Genomic DNA, 21605 nt, shown 5'->3' with positions numbered 1-21605 from the left:
TGCCTCAGATCTTCACAAGGGTAGTTCCCTATCATTCAGGTCTTAACTCCAATATCATTCCCTCAAAGAGAACTTTTCTGACCATATTCCATAAAGTAAAAGCAGCAGGAGAAGCATTACCACCACCAACACACTCTATAGTATTACTCTTACTTCATTTAAAAAAAAAAATCACTTTTGGCTGGGTGCGGTGGCTCATGTCTGTAATCCCAGCAGTTTGGGAGGCCGAGGCGGGCGGATCAAGAAGTCAGGAGATCGAGACCATCCTGGCTAACACGGTGAAACCCTGTCTCTACTAAAAATACAAAAAATTAGCCGGGTGTGGTGATGGGCACCTGTAGTCCCAGCTACTCGGGAGGCTGAGGCATAAGAATCACATGAACCTGGGAAGCAGAGGTTGCAGTCAGCGGAGACTGCACCACTGCACTCTAGCCTGGGTGACACATCGGGGCTATGTTTCAAAAAAAAAAAAAAAAAAAAAAAAAAAAGGCACTCTTCATAATATTCTTTTTTTTTTTTTTTGAGATGGAGTCTTGTTCTGTCACCCAGGCTGGAGTGCAGTGGCACAATCTCAGCTCACTGCAACCTCTGCCTCCCAGGTTCAAGAGATTCTCCTGCCTCAGCCTCCTGAGTAGCTGGGATTACAGGTGCATGCCACCACGCCCGGCTAATTTTTGTATTTTTAGTAGAGACAGGGTTTCACCATGTTGGTCAGGCTGGTCTCGAACTCCTGACCACGTGATCTGCCTGCCTTGGCCTCCCAAAGTGCTGGGATTACAGGCGTGAGCTACTGCGCCCAGCCAATATTCTTTATTTTTTCAACTTCTTTATTTTGATTAATGATTACAGAAAAGTTAGCAGAAAAATAGCACCTCACTTCTCCCAACATTAACATCTTACATAACTATAGGACAACTATCAAAACCAGGAAAATAGTATTGGTACGATACTATCAATTTAACTCTAGGTCTTATTCATTTCACCAGTTTTCCCACTAATATCCTTCTCCTATTCCAGGATCTTATCCACAAGCCCATGTTGCATTTAGTTGTTATTTCTCCTACTCTCATAAAATCTGTGGCAGTTCCTTTGTCCTTCAGTCTGTTACAGTCTTGACACCTTAAAGAATATTAGTCATTTTGTAGGCTATCAATTTGCGATTGTTTAATCTTTCCTCATTATTACGGTAAGATTATACATTTTTGGCAAGAATAAAACAGAAATAATATTGTATTCTTCTTAGTGCATCATATCACGGGGTATGTCAGCATGTCCTACTACTGGTGATGTTCACCTTGATCACTTAATTAAGATGGTGTCTTCAGGCTTCTCCTTTAGTAAATATCTTGGGGAAGATACTTTGAAACTATGCAAATATCCTATTTCATTTCAAACTTTTGACTGTTACTGCCAAGTGCCGTGGCTCGTGCCTGTAATCCCAGCACTCTGAGAGGTCGAGGTGGGAGAACTGCTTGAGCCCAGGAGTTTGAGACAAGCCTTACCAACATAGTGAGACGCGATCTCAAAAAATAAAAAATTAGCCAGGTGTAGTGGCATGCACCTGTAGTCCCAGCTACTCTGGACTTATTCTTTTAGTCGGCCCTTTACAGTTGAAAGTTCATAAGTTTAATGTGGCTATGATATGACTAACATATAAATTGCAGTAGGAGATCAGAACAATTTCACCTTATAAAACTGTAACATCCCCATCCAGGTGCTACAGGTACGTCAATCTACAACAAATACCCAAATCCTCCAAAATGAACTCATCTTTTCTCCCTCACTAAGACTTATTTTTATACCTAATCTCTCAGTAGCAGCACACTTCTCCCTGGCTGAAACCTCAGAAACATTATTGGCTTGATTCTCTGTGATATCTAGCCCCATCCATGTGATACAATGTTCCACCTCTAAGAAGTTTCTCTCTTCCCTTGTCTTTTCCATTCCCACTTCTGTAACTCTACTTGGTCTGCCTAATACCTTGCCTGAATTACTGCAAATGCTTTCTACTTCTTATTCCCAGCTCCTCCCCATTCCAGTCTTCCATCTCTCCTGTCACCAGATTAATCTTCCTAAGGGACAACTCTGTGGCCCACCTGTTTAAAAAAAAGTCAGCCTTCTCGGCCTTCTGAATGTAGCCCAAACCTGAATTTATATCACTATAGAGAACTTTTATAAATAATCACTAAATTACCTTTCCTTTTGCCAATATCAAAACTATTTCAACCACTCGAAGAGGATACATACTGCAAATCAAGGACAAGCAAAACAAAAACTAAAAGAACCAAAGGGAAAAGACATCCAACTCGGCGTGATTTCTGAACAAAGAATAAAATAAACACGACTACCACTTAAGATGGACAAAGCCAAAGAAAAGTCAAAAGTAAAAAAAAATTTTGAATCCCATTCATAGTTGAAAAATATTTGATTATGGGCAAGCTAGAATGTTATTCCTGAGAATGCAAATCTAAATCAAGGCTCCAAAGACTGAAAAAAACCAGAGGAAATACTATTGTTGTGTTTCAACAATTCCAAGACTGTCCCAACTAGATTCTAATTTTCCTTATACTGAAGCACCCTAAGGTCAGTCCTCCAAGTAAAAGAAAACACCTACCATGGTACTACCACTGACCAGTTGTTTTTTAATATTTTGAGGCCAGGTATGCTGGCTCTTGCCCATAATCCCAGCATTTTGGGAGGCTGAGCAGGAAGGATTGCTTGAGGCCAGGAGTTCAAAACCAGCCTGGGCTACATAGCAAGACCTGCTCTCTATGAAAAATAAAATAAAAAAATTAGCCAGGTGGCCGGGTGCAGTGGCTTACGCCTGTAATCCCAACACTCTGGGAGGCCAAGGCAGGTGGATCACCTGAGCTTAGGAGTTCAAGATCAGCCTGGGCAGCATGGTGAAACCCCATCTCTACTAAAAATAAAAAAATTAGCCAGGCATGGTGGCATGCGCTTGTAGTCCCAGCTACTTGGGAGGCTGAGGCAGGAGAACTGCTTGAGCCTGAGAGGCAGAGGTTGCAGTGAGCCGAGATTGCACCACTGCACTCCAGCCTGGGCAACAGAGAGAGCCCTTGTCTCAAAAAAAAAGATAAAGTATATATATATATTTATTAGTCAGGCATGGTGACGTGTGCCTGTAGTCCCAGCTACTTAGGAGGCTGAGGCAGGAGGGGCCCTCATGCCGAGGAGTTACAGTGAGGTATAACTGCACCACTGCACTCCAGCCTGGGCAACAGAGCAAGACTTTGTTTCTAAAAATAATAATAATTAATATTTTTACCTCATGACAAATGAAGTTTGAAACATCTTCCCAGAAGGAGAAGAAATATCCCCTAGGAATAAATGATTCATTATTCACTAATTTGGTGTTTGCAGCCACTTCAGAGAACATAACTAGCACAAAAAAAGAGAGTCAACTGTATCCCTAAGGGAGCATATATTACTTGCAACATGAAAATCACAAAATGGTTAACTTTAGATATGCATAAAACATAATAAAAGAAAACTTACCAAAAATTAATTATATTAAATAAAGTCTAGAACAGGTATGGCAAATAGATTTGATCTTGCATACCAGCTCCAAAGGACAATGTGTTCTGAACAAGATACCTCCTATGACGTTGTGCTATGACTCATAGGCAAAAAGAACTAAAATCAATTAACAACGTTGGTTGTTAAATAATATTATTTGTGTTGTTTATTTGCCATTCCTATGCTTCTGTATTTCAAATAATCCCATAAAATGTACAATTACAAAATTACTTACTGCTTCAACGGAGTTACATTCTCGTCTTGTCTCTAAATAACGTAGTGCTCGTTTTTCTTCTTCTTTTAATTTAGCATCTGCCTGTCCAGAAGCAAAATAGCAATCATTTTAAGAATATCAAGGGAATTGCTCAAATTATCACATATACTAAGTTCTAACTTACATATTTCATATAATTCTGTACACCATTTTGTTGTAAATACGAGGGTGCTTGTGTTCTATAAAATCTCTCTGTTGAATCCAAGTATGCCTTCTCAAAATTGTCCCTATAAATTTGAAGTTTATCCTCAGGATTAGAACAAAGGTTAACTGAAAAACAGAAAATAAAGTATTACTCCAATTATGATCAAAATCAATATTTTGAGTATAATAAATGAAATAAATATTGAGGAGTCATTATGTGCAAGGTAACAATGCTCAAGAGAACATATAATTATATAAGACAAAATCCTTCTCCATAAGAAACTTATAAAGATAACAGCATAAAGCAGTAAAGTAACAAATAAATAATACAGATAATATAGACTATTTTTGAATAGGTAAGAAACTGACTTCTAACTGAATAATCAAGAAAACATTCACAGAAGCAATGGCATTTAAACTGAACCTTAAAGAATAAACTACAATTTGCATAAATGGAGATTAGCAAGGTAAGTAAATATTCAGAAGCAGAAAAGCACAAGAAAATATGACTAGGTTGTCTAAGTGGATTGCAAGGTTAATAGAAGGTAAGGTAGAATGGTAAATTACAAATGGTTGTGAAGATGCCCTGGGCAACATAGTAAAATATGTGTCTACAGAAAAATTAAGCCTGCACACAATGGCTCACACTTGTAATCCCAGCACTGTGGGAGGCCAAGGTGGGCAGATTACTTGAGGTCAGGAGTTCAAGACCAGCCTGGCCACTATGGCAAAACCCCGTCTCTACTAAAAATACAAACATTAGCTGGGCGTGATGGCAAACACCTGTAATCTCAGCTATTCTGGAGGCTGAGGTATGAAAATTGCTTGAACTTGGGAAGTGGAGGTTGCAGTGAGCTGAGAGCATGCCACTGCACTTCAGTCTGGGTGACAGAGTGAGACTCTGTCTCAAAAAAAGAAAAAAAAAGAAAAAAATTAGCCAGGTATGGTGGTGCATGCCTGCAGTCCCAGCTACTCAGGAGACTGAGATAGGAGGACTGCCTGAGCCTGACAGGTAGAGGCTCAATGAGCCATGATCATGACACTGCACTCCAGCTTGGGCAACAGAGCAAAATCCCACCTCTTTAAAAAAAAAAAAAAAAAAAAAAAAGCATGGTATACCACTTAAGGGGTAAGTAGAAAAAATACCAATAAAATAGTGCTTAAACATTCATCTTATGAACAGCATATGGGTTATACAACAGCAATAAGATCATTATAAGAGGACTGTTTCAAAACTCTGCACGTGAAGTTTAATGTCTGGTGGCAGTTCAATTAAAAAGAAATTTCAGGAGCACTGCTAATGAAAATCTAAAGGCTTGATAACTAAAAGAATATGGGGGCCATGAAGAAAAGCCAGTCAAAAGTAACTCTATAGGTTCATTAACTCAATAAATACCTATCTAGAGTGATTTTGTGCCATGCGTTCTATGTTCAGTAAAGACATGGTGCTAACAACACAATTTAACAAAAGTACTACGCCAAGGAGGCACAGGTACTGTGAAGCACTAAATGAGAGAAGTTAACTTACTCTGGGAATTAAGAAAGGCCTCCAGGAGGAGGATGAAGCGTGGGGAAGAAGCATACTCTAAGTCACAGGAAACAAATTAGAAGTAAGAGAGAATGTACTCCTACATGCTCTCCTTTTCATTACTTTTCATGGAAGTAACTTACTTCTTGAAAACATAAATACCTAACCTTTTAATGAACTAGTTACCTTTTATGAGCTACACATTCAAATTTATATATCTAATTTAGTTCACTAAAAGGACTTGCCAAGAAATTAATGGCATGAAGAAAATATTAACCACATTAATATGAATGTTTATATACATTCTTTTAAGCAGAATTATCATTTGCGTACTCTCAAAAAAAGTATCTAGTACAAAAAGTAGATGTAACTTTGTATACTAATAAACATAACTTTGATTGTGCTATTCTATAATTGTTCTACAATTTCCATGAAACAGAAATTATGAACATAAAACTTCAGAACATACCATAGGATTCTCTTACTCCAATAACCAGCTGAGAATCAAAAGCTTCTCCCAATCTCTCAGCATGTACCAGCTTCATTGCACTATCTTGGAGTCTGTTTTTTATATTTGAAAAGATTGACTCATTCCATGTATCAAGCATAAGCTACGAAAACAAGAACAAATTGTAACATAATTTTCAATTATTAATATACAAAGTATCATGTACAAAGACCAAAAAAGGAAATCAAATTTGTAGGCCTGGGCCAGGTGCAGTGGCTCACGCCTGTAGTGCCAACAATTTGGGACGCCGAGGCAGGTGGATCGCTGGAGTCCATGAGTTCAAGACCAGCCTGGGCAGCAGGGCAAAATCCTGTCTCTATAAAAAAATACAAAAAAAATAGCCAGGTGTGGTGGTGCACGCCTGTAGTCCCAGTGAGCCAAGACCACACCACTGCCCTCCAGCCTGGGTGACAGAGTAAGACCCTGTCTCAAAATAACTTAGGTTGCCTTCACTTGAATACTTCAGGGAAGCAGTATATTTAGCATAATGGTAAAGAAGGGTCGACTGGGCGTGGTCTAATCCCAAAACCTTGGGAGGCCAAGGTGGGAGGATCACTTGAAGCCAGGAGTTTGAGACCAGCCTCGGCAACACAGTAAGACCCATCTCAACAACAACAAAAAATACAAAAATTTGCTAGTCATGCTGGCATGCGCCTGTAGTCCCAGCTACTTGGGAGGCTGAGGTGGGAGGCTCACTTAAGTCCAGGAGGGCAAGGCTGCAGCAAGCCAAGATCACGCCATTCCACTCTAGCCTGGGCAACACAGCAAGACCCCATTTCAAACAAAACAAAAGTAAATAAAGAACAAGTGTTTCAGAATCCAACTGGATTTGAATCCCAGCTGTTACTTATTTATCTGCTTTCTTATGTGTAAAACGGTCAAAATAATAGTGCAAATTTCAGTGGTTGTGAAAATTAACTATAATACATGGAAAATGTTTATTCTCCTATAGTTCCATGGTTGAATTTCAGATATATTGGTGTGTTTGAAATAGACATATGCATATGTTTGTAAAGACACATAAAAAATGCAAAAAGGACCAACTGAAAATCTGATACTGGACCTTATAAAACAGTATGCAAAATCTACTGTTTAGATGTTCCATTAAAATGATAAAAATGGTATATAAACATTGGTGATTATATCAGTACTCCAAGAAACTTGGTCAGATGTAGGAGATACCTTAATGACAGCAACAATAACAAGAGTTAACAGTTTTATAACACTCATTCTGTACCTGGGACTGCTTGCTCTATGTATTGTCCACATATAACTCATTTAATCCTCATAATCTTGATATAGGTACTATGATTATCCCCCCTTTAGATATGTGAAACCTGGGGTACAGATAGCAAAGCTAACTTTCCACATTTATGCACCTCATCAGCGGCAACACTGAGATTTGAATCCAAAAACTGTGGTCCCAGAATTGATACACTTAATCACTAAGTGGATGCTGCTTCCCACAACCAATAGAGAATGGCAAAACTTCCCACAACCAATAGAGAATGGCCAGAAAAAGAGGACAAGATTATGAGACTACAAATTAAATGGCAGCCAGAAGTGTTTTTCACTTTTTTTTTCCTTGGCACAAATTTCCCATATTGCAGTGATTTCTATCACTGAAGAACCACTGGGTATCTAAATTTACAGTATCCCTGTCAACATCAGAGCAAATTTTAAGGCTGGGACGGGGCAACAATGCCCAGGTTACACTATTGTAATGCCTGAGTGTTTTACTATAAAAATCACAGTAAACAGTAAATTGACTAAAGTTCAAATGGCATTTTTTACTTTTCAAATCTACGGTTCCATTTGATTCTTACCAGTGGAAAGATACATGGAAAATGAGGACAGAGTTTGAAGAGATGAAAGGGAAACCTAGGACCCTTCATACTCAGCACTGAGTTCTTTCCATTAAATCATGACTGGTTACTTGACACAATTTTTAAACAGAAAATAAGCACAGTATATACTGAATTTATAATAGAAGAATTAAGTAAAAGGGAAATTATAAAGATAGCAGTTTAGCCACAATTAAACAAAAAGATATCAGAAGTAACCTAATAAAAGGAGATTTTTGAGAGAGGGAGAAAAGTAATTTAATTTCTAGTAAGGGTATAGGTTGGGTGCAGTGGCTCACGCCTGTAATTCCAACAGTTTCGGAGGCTGAGGCAGGCGCATCACCTGAGGTCAGGAGTTCGAGACGAGTCTGGCCAACATGGTGAAACCTGGTCTCTACTAAAAATACAAAAAAATAGCCGGGTGTGGCGGCACGTGCCTGTAGCCCCAGCTACTCAGGAGGCTGAGGCAGGAGAATTGCTTCAACACAGGAGGCGGAGGTTGCAGTAAGCAGATTGCGCCACTGCACACTCCAGCCTAGGCGACAGGTGACACTCCAGTTCTTTAAAAAAAAAAAAAAAAAAAAAAAAAGAGTACAAAGAAAGAATAGAGAAATAAAATACTGAAGATAACACCAGGAAAAGGAGAAAGTAAAAAGGAAAAGTAAAGGAGATAATGGTTGAAGATGCAGATCTATAGCTTAAGACCACATAAAAAGATGAAAGATTGAACCTAAAGACATAAAAAAAGAATATTATTCAATAAAATCTAGTAAGAGCTGAAAAGCAATTGACATGTGAAGTAGAAAAACCCACTTAAAAGTTCAAATTACTTTCAAATGCTTCCAAATTACCCTCTTTCTGAAGAATATTAGGAAAACAATGAGAAAAATCGTCTTACCTTTCGAACAATACTGTCTTCCACATTTGATTTTTTATTGCTGCCCTGTTTACCCATTAAAGTAATCTCTAGTTGACAAAAAGGTTTTGGTAAAATATCACATTGTGTAAAGAACTTTCGCCATTCAACAATATATGCTTTTAGCAAAGCCGTATCATCTTGATGGCTCAGTACTCGCTGAAAAAAAGAGGTGTACCAATTTGAAATAAATGCAGTTGCTTTGAAAAATTAAGAACAAAACATATTCATGCCAAAATTTAAATTGTACATAATTTTTAAATTATTGTACAAGCTCTTATATCCAAAAGAAATTAAAACATGTTCACAAAAAAACTTGTATATGAATGTTCATAGCAGCATTATTCAAAATAGATAAAAAGTAGAAACAACCCAAATATCCATTAGCTGAAATATGGATAAACAATATATGGGCCAGGCGTGGTGGCTCATACGGTAGTCTCAGCACTTTGGGAGGCTGAGGCAGGAGGATTGCTTGAGCTCAGGAATTTGAGACCAACCTGGACAACATAGCAAGACCTCATCTCCACAAATAATACAAAAAACTGGCTGGGTGTGGTGGTGCGTGCCTGCGGTCCCAGCTACTTAGGAGGTTGAGGTGGGAGGATTACTTAAGCCCCAGCAGTTGAGGCTACAGTGAGCTGTGACTGCACCACTGCACTCTGGCCTGGGTGACAGAGCAATACCCTGTCTCAAAAAGAAAAAAAAACTAAACAAATGAAAAAAGAAACCAAAAAACCCCACAATATATGGTATATCCAAATAATAGATATTATTCGGCCATAAAGAGAAACAAATATTGTGAAAGAAACTAGTCACAAAAGGCCACATATTATGATTCCAGTTACAGAAAATGTCAAATATAGACATATCCATAGGGACAACAGATCAGTGATTTAGTGGGTTGGGAGAAGGGAGTGACTGTTCATAGGTATAGGATTTCTTTTTAGGGTGATGAAAATATTCTGGGATTATTGGGTGATGGTTGCACAATTTTATGAAATATACTACAACTCACTGAATCATATCCTTTAAGAGAGTAAATTTTATGGTATATTAATTATATCTCAAGTTTTTAAAAGGTGGTGGAGTCACGCCAGGTGCGGTGGCTCATGCCTGTAATCCCAGCACTTTGGGAGGCTGCGGTGGGCAGATCACGAGGTCATGAGTTTGAGACCAGCCTGACCAACATGGTGAAACCCCGTCTCTACTAAAAATACAAAAATTAGCCAGGCATGGTGGCATGCGCCTGTAATCTCAGCTGCTCGGGAGGCTGAGGAGGGAGAATCGCTTGAATCCAGGAGGCGGAGGTTGTAGTGAGCCAAGATCGCGCTACTGTACTACAGCCTGGGCAACGGAGTGAGAATCCACCTCAAAAAAAAAAAAAAAGGTGGTGGAGTCTATTTCCCCACTATTAGAATTTGGGCTGGTCCTGTGATTTACTTTGACCAACAGAATGCCACCGATGTAACACTGTAAGATTTCTCAGCCTATCCATGAATAGGTATTGTAGATTCCACTTTCATCTCAAAGTCTGGTCTCCTTGAGAATGACAAACCACACAGTGAAGAGAAAGCCACATCAAAAACCATGTATGTGTTTTAATGCTTTCTTAGACCACCATGTCCAACAGCCACTGCTGCTGCATTAATAAGCTTAGGCAAAATCAGCTGAGACCAGCCCAAATTGCTAAGCCACAGAATTGTGAACAAATAAAACAGTTGTGTTAATGCAGGTTAAACAAAAAAGACTCCACCTATGTTTATTATTTTTACTTTTTTTTTTGTTCTTTAAAAAATGTTATAAACTTTTCAATGCATATTGCGTTTCAACCATCTGGGAGATTTGGTCCATCCTAACAAGGTATGTTGAACTGAAGATTGCCTAAGTAAAATGATTCACCAAAAAAAAAAAAAAAAAAAAAAAAATTTCTTAAGCGTTTAAAAATCTTTTTAAGATGGGTCTTTTTAAGACCCATGTCTGACATTGCTATTCCTATTAACTGCTCAAAATTAGTGGTGCTAAATCCCATTCTTGGGTTCTTGCTGAGGTCTACATTTCCAGACTTTTTACTCAGTCATGTTACAGTGAAACCCTCCCCTACTTTTTTTTGCCAGTGTTCAGCATATTTTTTAACATCTGTTAAGAAAATCTAAGGTAATTCTTTATAAGTTTATTTCCAGAAACTGAATAAAGCTCTATCAATCTGAAATGAACATAATTTATCTTTATCAAGTCATAAAAGGAAAACGTGGTACATTTCCCAATGCAAGTAGAAACTGTATCTCTAAATTAGTTCTAAGAAAATAGTTTTAAATTGTGATATTGAAACATTTAATTTTCTAAGTGCTTGAAAACAGATTTTCATTAAAAGATAACTTCCTATAAAACTACAATTTAAAAAATTTGTCAAGAAACTATCAATAAAACACTTAATTTCTTAAGTAATATCCAATAGATTAGTCTTACTCCATCATGGTAGTGGCTACTAGCAAAATTAAAATATACACCAATCATATACTTGATTTCAATATCTTAAGTCATATATAGAAAAAACTCAGTTTTAATTTTCAACTGCTGAGCACCTTTTAGTATTTAATAACACGATTTAACAAACAACTTTTACTAATGTTGTACAAGACATTAATGGAATGATCCAACTAAAAAATAAGAAATTCTAGCCTAGCCTTCTAGCCATCAGACCAGACCTTTTTGTTTTTTTGCTTTTGAGACAGGGTGTCACTCTGCTGCCCAAGCTGAGTGTAATGGCATGATCACGGCTCACGGCAGCCTCAACCTTCCGGGCTCACACAATTCTCCTGCCTCAGCCTCCCGAGTGGCTGCAACCACAGGTGTGCACCATCACGCTTGGGTAATTTTTTATTTTGTATAGAGGCAAGGTCTCACTATGTTTCCCAGGCTGGTCTCAAACTCTTCGACTCAAGCGATTTGCCTGCCTCAGCCTCCCAAAGTGCTGGGATTACAGGCCTGAGCCACTGTGCCCTGCCCCAGACCTCATGTTATAGAAAGGAAAATAAACTCATGTCCTTAGGGTCCTCCTCAAAATGGTAAGGGATTTATTCATAAGAGAGGCCGTGGCTGATTTGAAACAACATTACAAGGTGTCAAAGAAAAAAAAAAAAAAACTAACTCTTGCATAACTGATCTAATGCCTAAATGAGCTTTTGATTTTTGATCAAAATTTTTGATTTATACATAACAGCAAAACAAGAGTGCTGAATTTCAGCTCAGCAACAGCAATACAAAGGACAGTCTAAAGAAATTACAATTGGAGAAGGATCTGGAATTGAAGAAATTACTGTCAACTTGAGAAGAGATATTAGTCATGAGAGAAAAAAAAGATTTGTGTGGACTGATGTGTAGCCAAAAAATAATGGTGGTGGGGACTCCTAAAAAATATAAAAAACTGAATTCGCTATAGCACCTTTTAATTAAATATAATATGTACTCTCTTGACAGAAGTATCACTGTGGGAAAAAAAAATCCAACTAATGACAATAATTTCATTAATAAATTTATTTAACAAATGTGTCAAAAGTCAACGCAATATTTTGAAATTACTTCAAGAAGTTCTACTCTCAAAATAATAAAATTTGATATTATCTGAGTAGTTTTAAAACAAGTCTAAAATAAGCACGTAGAACTTACTGCCTGTGCTTGCTTAATAAACTCAAGAATATCTTCTTTTAAAGCCTGATGAATTTTTGCTGGGCCTTTATCATCCCAAAGACAGACTGCATGCACATCCCTGTAAATATAAAGTAGGTAAACAAACATTAATAATGAAACAACAACTGAACAAAACATCTTAAATTCTATTTCAGTAGTTTCCACGGACCATATTAGAACCAAGCAAATGGTGTCTGAATTCACTCATATAAACCAAGTACACTTGTAAATTGCCTCACATATACATTTGTTTCTATTTTTATTTTCTTTAGCCATTGTTTTCCTCTTTAATTCTCTGCTACTTACCACATAAAATTTAGTTATGAAAGCATGTCTCCATCTCCCAATGTCACTGCCCAAAGTTAACTGCTATTAATATTTTCCTGTGCAAAAACAACTACAAATCCTTTTAATTCTTTAACACAATAGATGTATATTATTTTGTCCTTTTTATTTTAACTATTTTAAAAAATTTTTTTATTTTTATTTTTTAGAGACAGGGTCTCACTCTGTTGCCCAGGCTAGTGTGCAATGGCACAATCACAGCTCACTGCAGCCTTGACCTCCTGGGTTGAGGTGATCCTCCCTCCTCAGCCTCCCAAGAGCTGGGACTATAGGAGCATGCCACTAAGCCTAATTTTTTTTAAAATTTTTTTGTAGAAACAGTCTTGCTATGTTGTCCAGGCTGGTCTTGAACTCCTTGTTTCAAGGAATCCTCCTGCCTCAGTCTCCAAAGTGCTGGAATTAAAAGTGTGAGCCACCATGCCCAGCTTTGTTATATACTCTGTCACCCAGGCTGGAGTGCAGTGCCACAACCATAGCTCACTGCAGTCTCAAACTCCTGTGCTCAAGGGATCCTCCCGCCTCAGCCTCCTGAGTAGCTGGGACGACAAGCATGCACCTGTCTAGTTTTTTAAATTTTTGGTAGAGATGGGGTTTTGCTATGTGCCCAGTCTGGGCTTGAACTCAAATCCTCAAGCAATTCTCCTGCCTCAGCCTCCCAAAATGGTGGGATTGTGGGCCAGCCTATTCTGTCTTTTTAAAAAAATTAGTCACTTAAATCACAGTAAAGCAAATCTCCTAGCTTCCCCATGTATTACCCATTTACACATCAATTACTGTTTCTCCTTTAAACAAAAAAACCAAAACAAAAGCTATCATAAATTGATATACAAAAACTCAGAACTTATAAAGCTGACATAGTTTACAAAAAAGTCCTTCATTATAGAAATATATTTAATACTAGTACAGCATGTTCAGAAAATTAATTCCTTAATTACCTAGTTGTAGGCCAGGGGCAGTGGCTCAAGCCTGTAATCCAAGCACTTGGGGAGGCTGAGGTGGGCAGATCACTTGAAGTCAGGAGTTCAAGACCAGCCTGGCCAACATGGTAAAACCCCCATCTCTACTAATAATACAAAAATTAGCCAGGCGTGGTGGTGCGCACCTGTAATCCCAGCTACTTGGGAGGCTGAAGCATGAGAATCACTTGAACCTGGGAGGCGGAGGTTGCAGTGAGGCAAGATGGCGCCACTGAACTCCAGCCTGGGCAACAGAGTGAAACTGTCTCAAAAAAAAAATAATAATAAATTAAAATTAAAAAAAGTAAAAAAATTACCAAGTTGTAAATCAAATCACCAAGTTGTAAATCAGAGAAACTTACAACGAAAGGACAGGGTCATACTGAAGAATCATTCCTTCAAAAAATGTTCCCTAGTGATTCATTCAATTCATAATGGAGCCTCTAGTATAAAAAAAAGTCAAAGAAATCCAAATAAAACAACTCCAGAATTACAACATGTCAATAATCAAATTGTTTTATATTCTAATTTTTTTTTTTTTTTTTTGAGACAGTCTCACTCTGTTGCCCAGTCTGAGGTGTAGTGGCATGAACACAGCTCACTGCAGCCTCAACCTCCTGAGCTCAACCCTGCCTCAGCCTCCCAACTAGCTGGGACCACAGGTATGTGCCACCATGTCTGGCTAATTTTTTATTTTTTGTAGAGACACGGTCTCCTTATGTTGTCTGGACTGATCATGAACTCCTGAACTCAAGTGATCCTCCCGCCTCAGAAGGGCCAGGATATCGGCATGAGCCACTGGGGTTGGCCTATATTCCAATTTTTAGAGACATTATTAGAGCCCAAAGTTTTGTCTCCATATTAATTTGAATGCTTTTTTCACTTGTTCAATTCAGCTTGATAATGGTATCTGGTCCAGTGCCTAGGATGCTATAAGCACACAAATATTTGTTAAATTACAATATAAAAGGTAACACCTGACTGCCTGTTATGTGCCAGATACTATTTATTTATCTATTTAGAGATGGAGTTTCACTCTTGTTGCCCAGGCTGAAGTGCAATGGCGCAATCTTGGCTCACTGCAACCTCCGCCTCCTGGGTTCAAACGATTCTCCTGCCTCAGCCTCCCAAGTAGCTGGGATTACAGGCATGCACCACTGGCTAATTTTTGTATTTTTAGTAGAAATGGAGTTTTGCCATGTTGGTCAGGCTGGTCTCGAACTCCTGACCTCAGGTGATCCACCTGCCTTGGCCTCCCAAAGTGCTGGATTACAGGCATGAGGCACCAGCCAGATACTATTCTAAGTTCTTTTAACTTATTTTATCTTTATAGCAATTCTAAAGTACTACTATTTTATCCTTATTTTACAGATGGGGAAATTGAATGAAAAACAATCCAAGATTATACAGTTAGTTTATGGTGGAGCCAGGAAATCAGGCCCCAGAACTCACACTAAACCAAATCTACTCTTGAAACCTTCCAATCTATTAAACAAGAAGCTAAAGTGATCTTTACAAAACTCAAGTCACATCATATTACCCCATACTTAAATTCTCTAATGGTTTCCCAATACTCTTAGAATAAATTACAAAATGATTAAATGACTCCTGCATACCTATACAGTCTCATCTAATGACTAAAGGAATCTAGAGTCTAAAAGAAGAGGCCGGGGCAGGCATAGTGGCTCATGCCTGTAATCCTAGCACTCTTGGAGGCCAAGGCAGGAGGATCATTTGAGGCCAGAAGTTCAAGATTAGCCTAGGCCGCATGGCAAGACCACATCTATACAAAAATAAAATAAAATAATTAGTTGGGCATGGTGGCACATGCCTGTAGTCCTAGCTTTTCAGGAGGCTGAGGGAAGATCAATTGAACTCAGAAGTTCAAGGTTACAATGAGCTACAATTGTGCCACTGCACTCCAGCCTGAGCAACAGAGTAATGCCCTGCCTCTAGAAACAATTTTTTTTTAAAAAGAAACAGGCTGGGCATGGTGGCTCATGCCTTTAATCCTAGCACTTTGGGAGGCCGAGGTGGACACATCACTTGAGGCCAGGAGTCCGCAACCAACCTGGCCAACACAGCGAAACCCCATCTCTACTAAAAATGCAAAAATTAGCCAGGCGTGATGGTGTGCGCCTGTAGTCCCAGCTACTCAGGAGGCTAAGGCAAGAGAATCGCTTGAACCCTGGAAGTGGAGGTTGCAGTGAGCCAAGATTACACCTCTGCACTCCAGCCTGGGCAACAGGGCAAGACTCTGTCTCAAAAAAGAAAAAAAAGAAACTGATAGAAAAATTGATTGATTATAATATGTTTATAACTATTTTATGCATATAAACAAAAGATGGTTTAGGAACTCAAGGACAGGGTAAGGGCGAGTGAGAGATAGAGAGGAAAAGGAAAGGCTTCCTGGAATAGTTGGTTCCTGAGCTTAATCTCCAAAAATAGGAGTTTGCCAGGCAAAGGTCTACAAAAATAGGAGAGAGGATATTTTATGGAAAAAAAATCGACAGTATATAGAATTGTGGGCCAGGTACAATGGCTCAAGCTTGTAATCCCAGCTCTTAGGGAAGCCAAAGTTGATGGATCACTGGAGGCCAGGTGTTCAGGACCAGCCTAGACAACATGGTGAAACCCCGTCTCTACTAAAAAAAATACAAAAATTAGCCTGGTGTGGTGAGGCACGCCTGTTGTCCCAGCAATTTGGGAGGCTGAGGCATGAGAATTTCTTGAACCCGGGGGTGGAGGTTGCAGTGAGCCGAGATTGCACCACTGCGCTGCAGCCTGGACAAGAGGGCAAGACTCTGTCTCAAAAAAAAAAAAAAAAAAAAAAAAAAGAATTGTGGATGACTAAGGTAACTGCAGTGGACTATAAGCACATCAATGATCAATGTGGCCACCCTGTAAAGTGAAATGTGAAAATGTGAAGTGATAAGAAAAAAATTGGGCAACCCAACCCCCTTTTATCTCTTATATTCAATCACAGTCCTATTATATTCATCATGCAAATGTCTCTCTAATGTGGACGTTTCCCTCTCATTACCTCCCATTACCATAATGATAGTCACCATCATCTTTTACTTAGTTTACTATAACAAAAGCAACATGTATTAACTGCTTACTATGTGCCAGACATTCCACATTGACTCGTGTTAGTTCAAGAAGCCTTTTAAGAAGCTGATGGGGCCTGGTGCGGTGGTTCACGCCTATAATCCCAGCACTTTGGGAGACCGAGGTAGGTGGATTACCTGAGGTCAGGAGTTCGAGACCAGCCTGGCCAACACGATGAAACCCCATCTCTACTAAAAATACAAAAAATTGGCCAGGCTTGATGGCAGGTGCCTGTAATCCCAGCTACTTGGGAGGCTGAGGCAGGAGAATCGCTTGAACCCAGGAGACAGAGGTTGCAGTGAGCCGAGATCACGCCACTACACTCCAGCCTAGGAAACAAGAGTAAAACTTTGTCTAAAAAAGAAAAAAAAAAAAAAAACCCAGGCTGGGTGTGGGCGTGGTGGCTCGTACCTGTAATCCCAGCACTTTGGGAGGCTGAGGTGGGTGGATCACCTGAGGTCAGGAGTTCGAGACCAGCCTGGTCAACATAGTGAAACCCCGTCTCTACCAAAAATACAAAAATTGGCCAGCGCGGTGGCAGGCGCCTGTAATCCCAGCTACTTGGGAGGCTGAGGCAGGATAATCGCTTGAGCCTGGGAGGCAGAGGTTGCAATGAGCCGAGATCATGCCACTGCACTCCAGCCTGGGCGACAGAGACTCTGTCTCAAAAAAAAAAAGAAAAACAAAAACAAAAGAAGCCAATGAGATTATTAATGTAAGAGATTTACTAAGGGAACACCTGTGAAGGAAAATGGAAAATGGGCTAGAGAAAGCTGGGTGTAGGTGTGATCCCGTAGAGGAGACAAGAAAGGAAGTTTGAGCAGTAAGAATCAGCACAGTTCTAAGAAAGGTTGGTAAGGCTGTTGAAGAATTCTGGAGCCAAAGTCACCCATCAGAGGAGACCTGTGCATCCCAAAAACAAACCTACCTTTGTAACCCTGCCGTACTCAAATCACTTCTGCATATGTGTCAGAAAGGTTCAAACAGGACTTGAGTCTCATAGGATAATAGGGAATGGTGTGGTAAAGGGGGTGGAGTTAGATAATTCCCTAGAAATCTTATCAAAAGAAGAGTCAAATTTAGAAGGGATTTGGTACATCTTCTCCAGCTCTCTTTTCTCAATCACCAGTTACTTCTCTGCATTGCTATATCAGGGAAGAATGTTCCCAATGTACTTTTTTTGTTGTTGAGACAGGGTGTCTCCCTGTCACCCTGCCTGGAGTGCAGTGGCATGATGAGTTCATAACTTAAAACTCCTGTGCTCAAGGATCCTTCTGCCTCAGCCTCCTGAGTAGTTGGGACTACAGGCATGTGCCACCACGACTGGCTAATTTTTTTTTTTTTTTTTTGAGATGGAGTCTCACTCTGTCAGCCAGGCTGGAGTGCAGTGGCACAATCGTGGCTCACTGCAACCTCTGCTTCCTGAGTTCAGGCAATTCTCGTGCCTCAGCCGGCCAAGTAGCTGGGATTACAGGTGCACAACACCACACCCAGCCGATTTTTGTATTTTTAGTAAAGACAGGGTTTCGCCATGTTGACCAGAGTGGTATCAAACTCCTGACCTCAGGTGATCCACCTGCCTTTGCCTCCCAAAGTGCTGGGATTACAGGCATGAGCCACCACACCCAGCCTTGGCTAATTTTTTGTAGAGATGGAATCTCACTGTGTTTCCCAGGCTGGTCTCGAACTCTGGCCTCAAGCAATCCTCCAGCCTTGGCCTCCCAAAGTGTTGGTATTACAGGCATGAGCCATCACACCCAGCCCCAAAGTGCTTTTAAAAGGGAACATGCTAAAAGGTAAATCTTTTTAAAAACTTAACTATATTAGAAAAATCTAGGAGTTGGGAAATAGGAGAGGGAGGAAATAGAAGCTTCTCAAAAGTCTTAAGGAGGCAGACAGAAGCGACAGGAAAAGCAGCAAGAAGTAAAAACTATTCCAAAGGTTTTGATTTCCTTGTGTAGAAGAGAAGAAGAAATAGTGTGACCTTGGTGTGATAAAATGATATGTATTTTGTTTCCAAGTAGTAGGACTATCACACGCTTCTAACTAAGAGCAAGAAACATGAAGGCAACCACTAATGGAAATAAACTTTAAAATTAATAAAAACAAAGAAAGGGAAAATGAAGAAACAATAACATCAGATCCATGATAAAGTTATAGAAGCAACAAAAGGAAGAATATCAGTCATAACATTAAACCTGAACTGAATAACCAAGCCCATTAAAAAACAGTATGTCTTTCAAAACAACAAATACTATACGATTCCATTTATATGAGTTATCTAGATAAGCAAATTCATAGATGGAAATTAAATGGAGCTGAGGAGAGGAAGAATGAAGAATTATTGTTTAATGGGTACAGAGCTTCTGTTTCGGATGATGAAGCATTTGGGGAACGGACTGTGTTGATGTTTGCAAAACACTGTGAATATAATTAATGTCACTGAATTGTACACTTAAAAATGGCTAAAATTGTAAATGGATCTAGAGCAGCAGTTCTCTCAACTGAGGACGGTATTGTTCCCCTAGAAGGGTATCTGGAAATATGGGAGAATCTTTTGTTTTTATAATGCAAGGTGGGAAGAAAGACACAGAAGGGTGAGGAGAAAGACACAGAAGGAGTGTTCATGACTGGAGTTTATAAGCATGGACAGGCCGGGCACAGTGGCTCATGCCTGTAATCCCAGCACTTTGGGAGGCCAAGGTGAGTGGATCACCTGAGGTCAGCAGTTCAAGACCAGTCTGACCAACATGATGAAACCCCATCTCTACTAAATACAAAAAATTAGCCAGGTGTGGTAGTGCATGCCTGTAATCCCAGCTACTTGGGAGGCTGAAGCAAGAGAATTGCTTGAACCTGGGAGGCAGAGGTTGCAGTGAGCCGAGATTGCGCCATTGCACTCCAGCCTGGGCAACAAGAATGAAACTCTATCTCAATTAAAAAAAATAAAAATAAAAAAAAGAGTGAAGGACAGAAGTGATAAATATTGCACAATATTCAGAACAATCTCTTATACCACCCAAAATACCAAGAGTACTTCAATTGAGAAAGAATATAGATTAGGAGAAAAGGGGGGAAAATCTCAGATAGTCAATGTACCCTAACATCAACACATTATTTAGTAACTAAGATTTAGAAAGACATAAGCAACCTAAATGTTAATGATTAACATGGCCAAAATATGGCTAAAATTTACAAGGGTTTTAATTATTGTCAGTCTTGCAATTTTGGTGATATACAGAAATCCCTTTACCCAAAAGGACGACACATTGAACTGCTTTAGGTACTCCAAGGAGATGAAAGATCTTTTTTTTTTTTTTTTTTTGAGATGGAGTTTTGCTCTTGTTTCCCAGGCTGGAGTGGAATGGTGCAATCTTGGCTCACTGCAACCTCCGCCTGCCGGATTCAAGTGATTATCCTGCCTCAGCCTCCCAAGTAGCTGGAATTACTGAGGCCCACCACCACACTCAGGTAATTTTTGTATTTTTAGTAGACATGTTGGCCAGGCTGGTCTCGAACTCCTGACCTCAGGTTATCCACCCACCTCGGCCTCCCAAAGTGCTGGGATAACAGGTGTGAGCCACCACACCCGGCCAAAAGATCTTTAAAAACATCATGTTGAGGCCACTAACTGTAGCAAGTACAAGGTTATTGACGATTTCTACTTTGAAGTCCCCTTTTAGTAGGGAACACCATCACTCTATGCTCCTTTTCTAAGTCAGGAGTGCTCAGAGAACAAGCACTATTCTCGATAATAAATCTTATCAACAGAAATTGGCAAAAACAACATAACAACAAAACACTCCACCACACCCAACATAGCATTCATAAAATAATTTAATCAAATAATTTACAAAAAACATATGTATACATGAAGGTAATAAAGCTTTAAAAGGCCTCAGCTGTTTCTGACTGAACTTTAATTTCCCAAAGGCCAGAAGTATAAGTTAATTGATAGTATGCAACAAGGTCCTACATCATTTCGGAAATTAGAATATTTTAAGTGATAAAGAGAGAAAACGATTACAATAGCCCAATGTGTACAGCTTATGCAATTATACATCTATAATTCATTGATACAGCATTTTAATAGTGTGTCTGAGACTCCTATCCTAAGACAGACCTGTGTACAAGACTGGCCTTTGGCTAGGATATGGCAATTTGGATTTTTGGGAGGATTCCCATCATTCCTTAATGAGAATGTTTTACGTTTCTAAACTGTTTACACAAACAGTGTGACTTACGTTGAACACTTCCTTTTCTTCTTCCAGTCTCGAATTTTGGTATGTGCCAGGCAGAAGCTGCTTACATGACCAGCCCCCAGTAGAAAGTTTGGGTGCCGAGTCCCTAGTTAGCTTCCCTGGTAGACAATATTTTATATGTGTTGTCACCGTCAGTTGCTGGAGGATTAAGCTTAATGTGTGACTCCTCTGTGAGAAGACATTGGGAAGTCTGGATTTCGTTTCCCCTGGACTTTGCCACATGCACTTTTTCCCTTTGTTGATTTTGCTTTGCTTCCTTCACTGTAATAATTCATAGCCATGAATACAACTACATGGTGAGTCCCATGAATACTCCCAGCAATCACTGAGCCTAGGGATGACCTTGGGATTGCCGACACAGCTGGTGTTAGAAGTTGGACTCATGAAGAGGGAAGAAGCAGTAGGATGACAAACATTTGCTGCTTGGGTGGCTATAAAATCATTCATAGTATGAAACAGCAGCTGAGCTTCTGTCTGTTGTGACAGGTAA

At 39.4% G+C, this 21605-nt stretch overlaps 1 protein-coding gene across 1 annotated transcript in view; it reads right to left on the bottom strand.

Annotated features, from left to right (window-relative positions):
* The window catches only part of CUL5 (cullin 5), a 99998-nt gene that overhangs the window by 49003 nt on the left and 29390 nt on the right, over positions 1–21605 (bottom strand). Inside the window, 5 exon segments of the mRNA XM_054438734.2 lie at positions 3773–3853; positions 3936–4081; positions 5953–6094; positions 8734–8910; positions 12421–12520. Coding sequence (XP_054294709.1) covers positions 3773–3853; positions 3936–4081; positions 5953–6094; positions 8734–8910; positions 12421–12520 — 646 coding nt within the window.

The sequence above is a fragment of the Pongo pygmaeus genome, chromosome 9 (genome assembly GCF_028885625.2).
Source record: "Pongo pygmaeus isolate AG05252 chromosome 9, NHGRI_mPonPyg2-v2.0_pri, whole genome shotgun sequence".
In the NCBI taxonomy this organism is placed as follows: domain Eukaryota; kingdom Metazoa; phylum Chordata; class Mammalia; order Primates; family Hominidae; genus Pongo; species Pongo pygmaeus.
The sequence above is the reverse complement of the archived record's forward strand: the minus strand, read 5'-3'. Positions and strand labels throughout refer to the sequence as shown.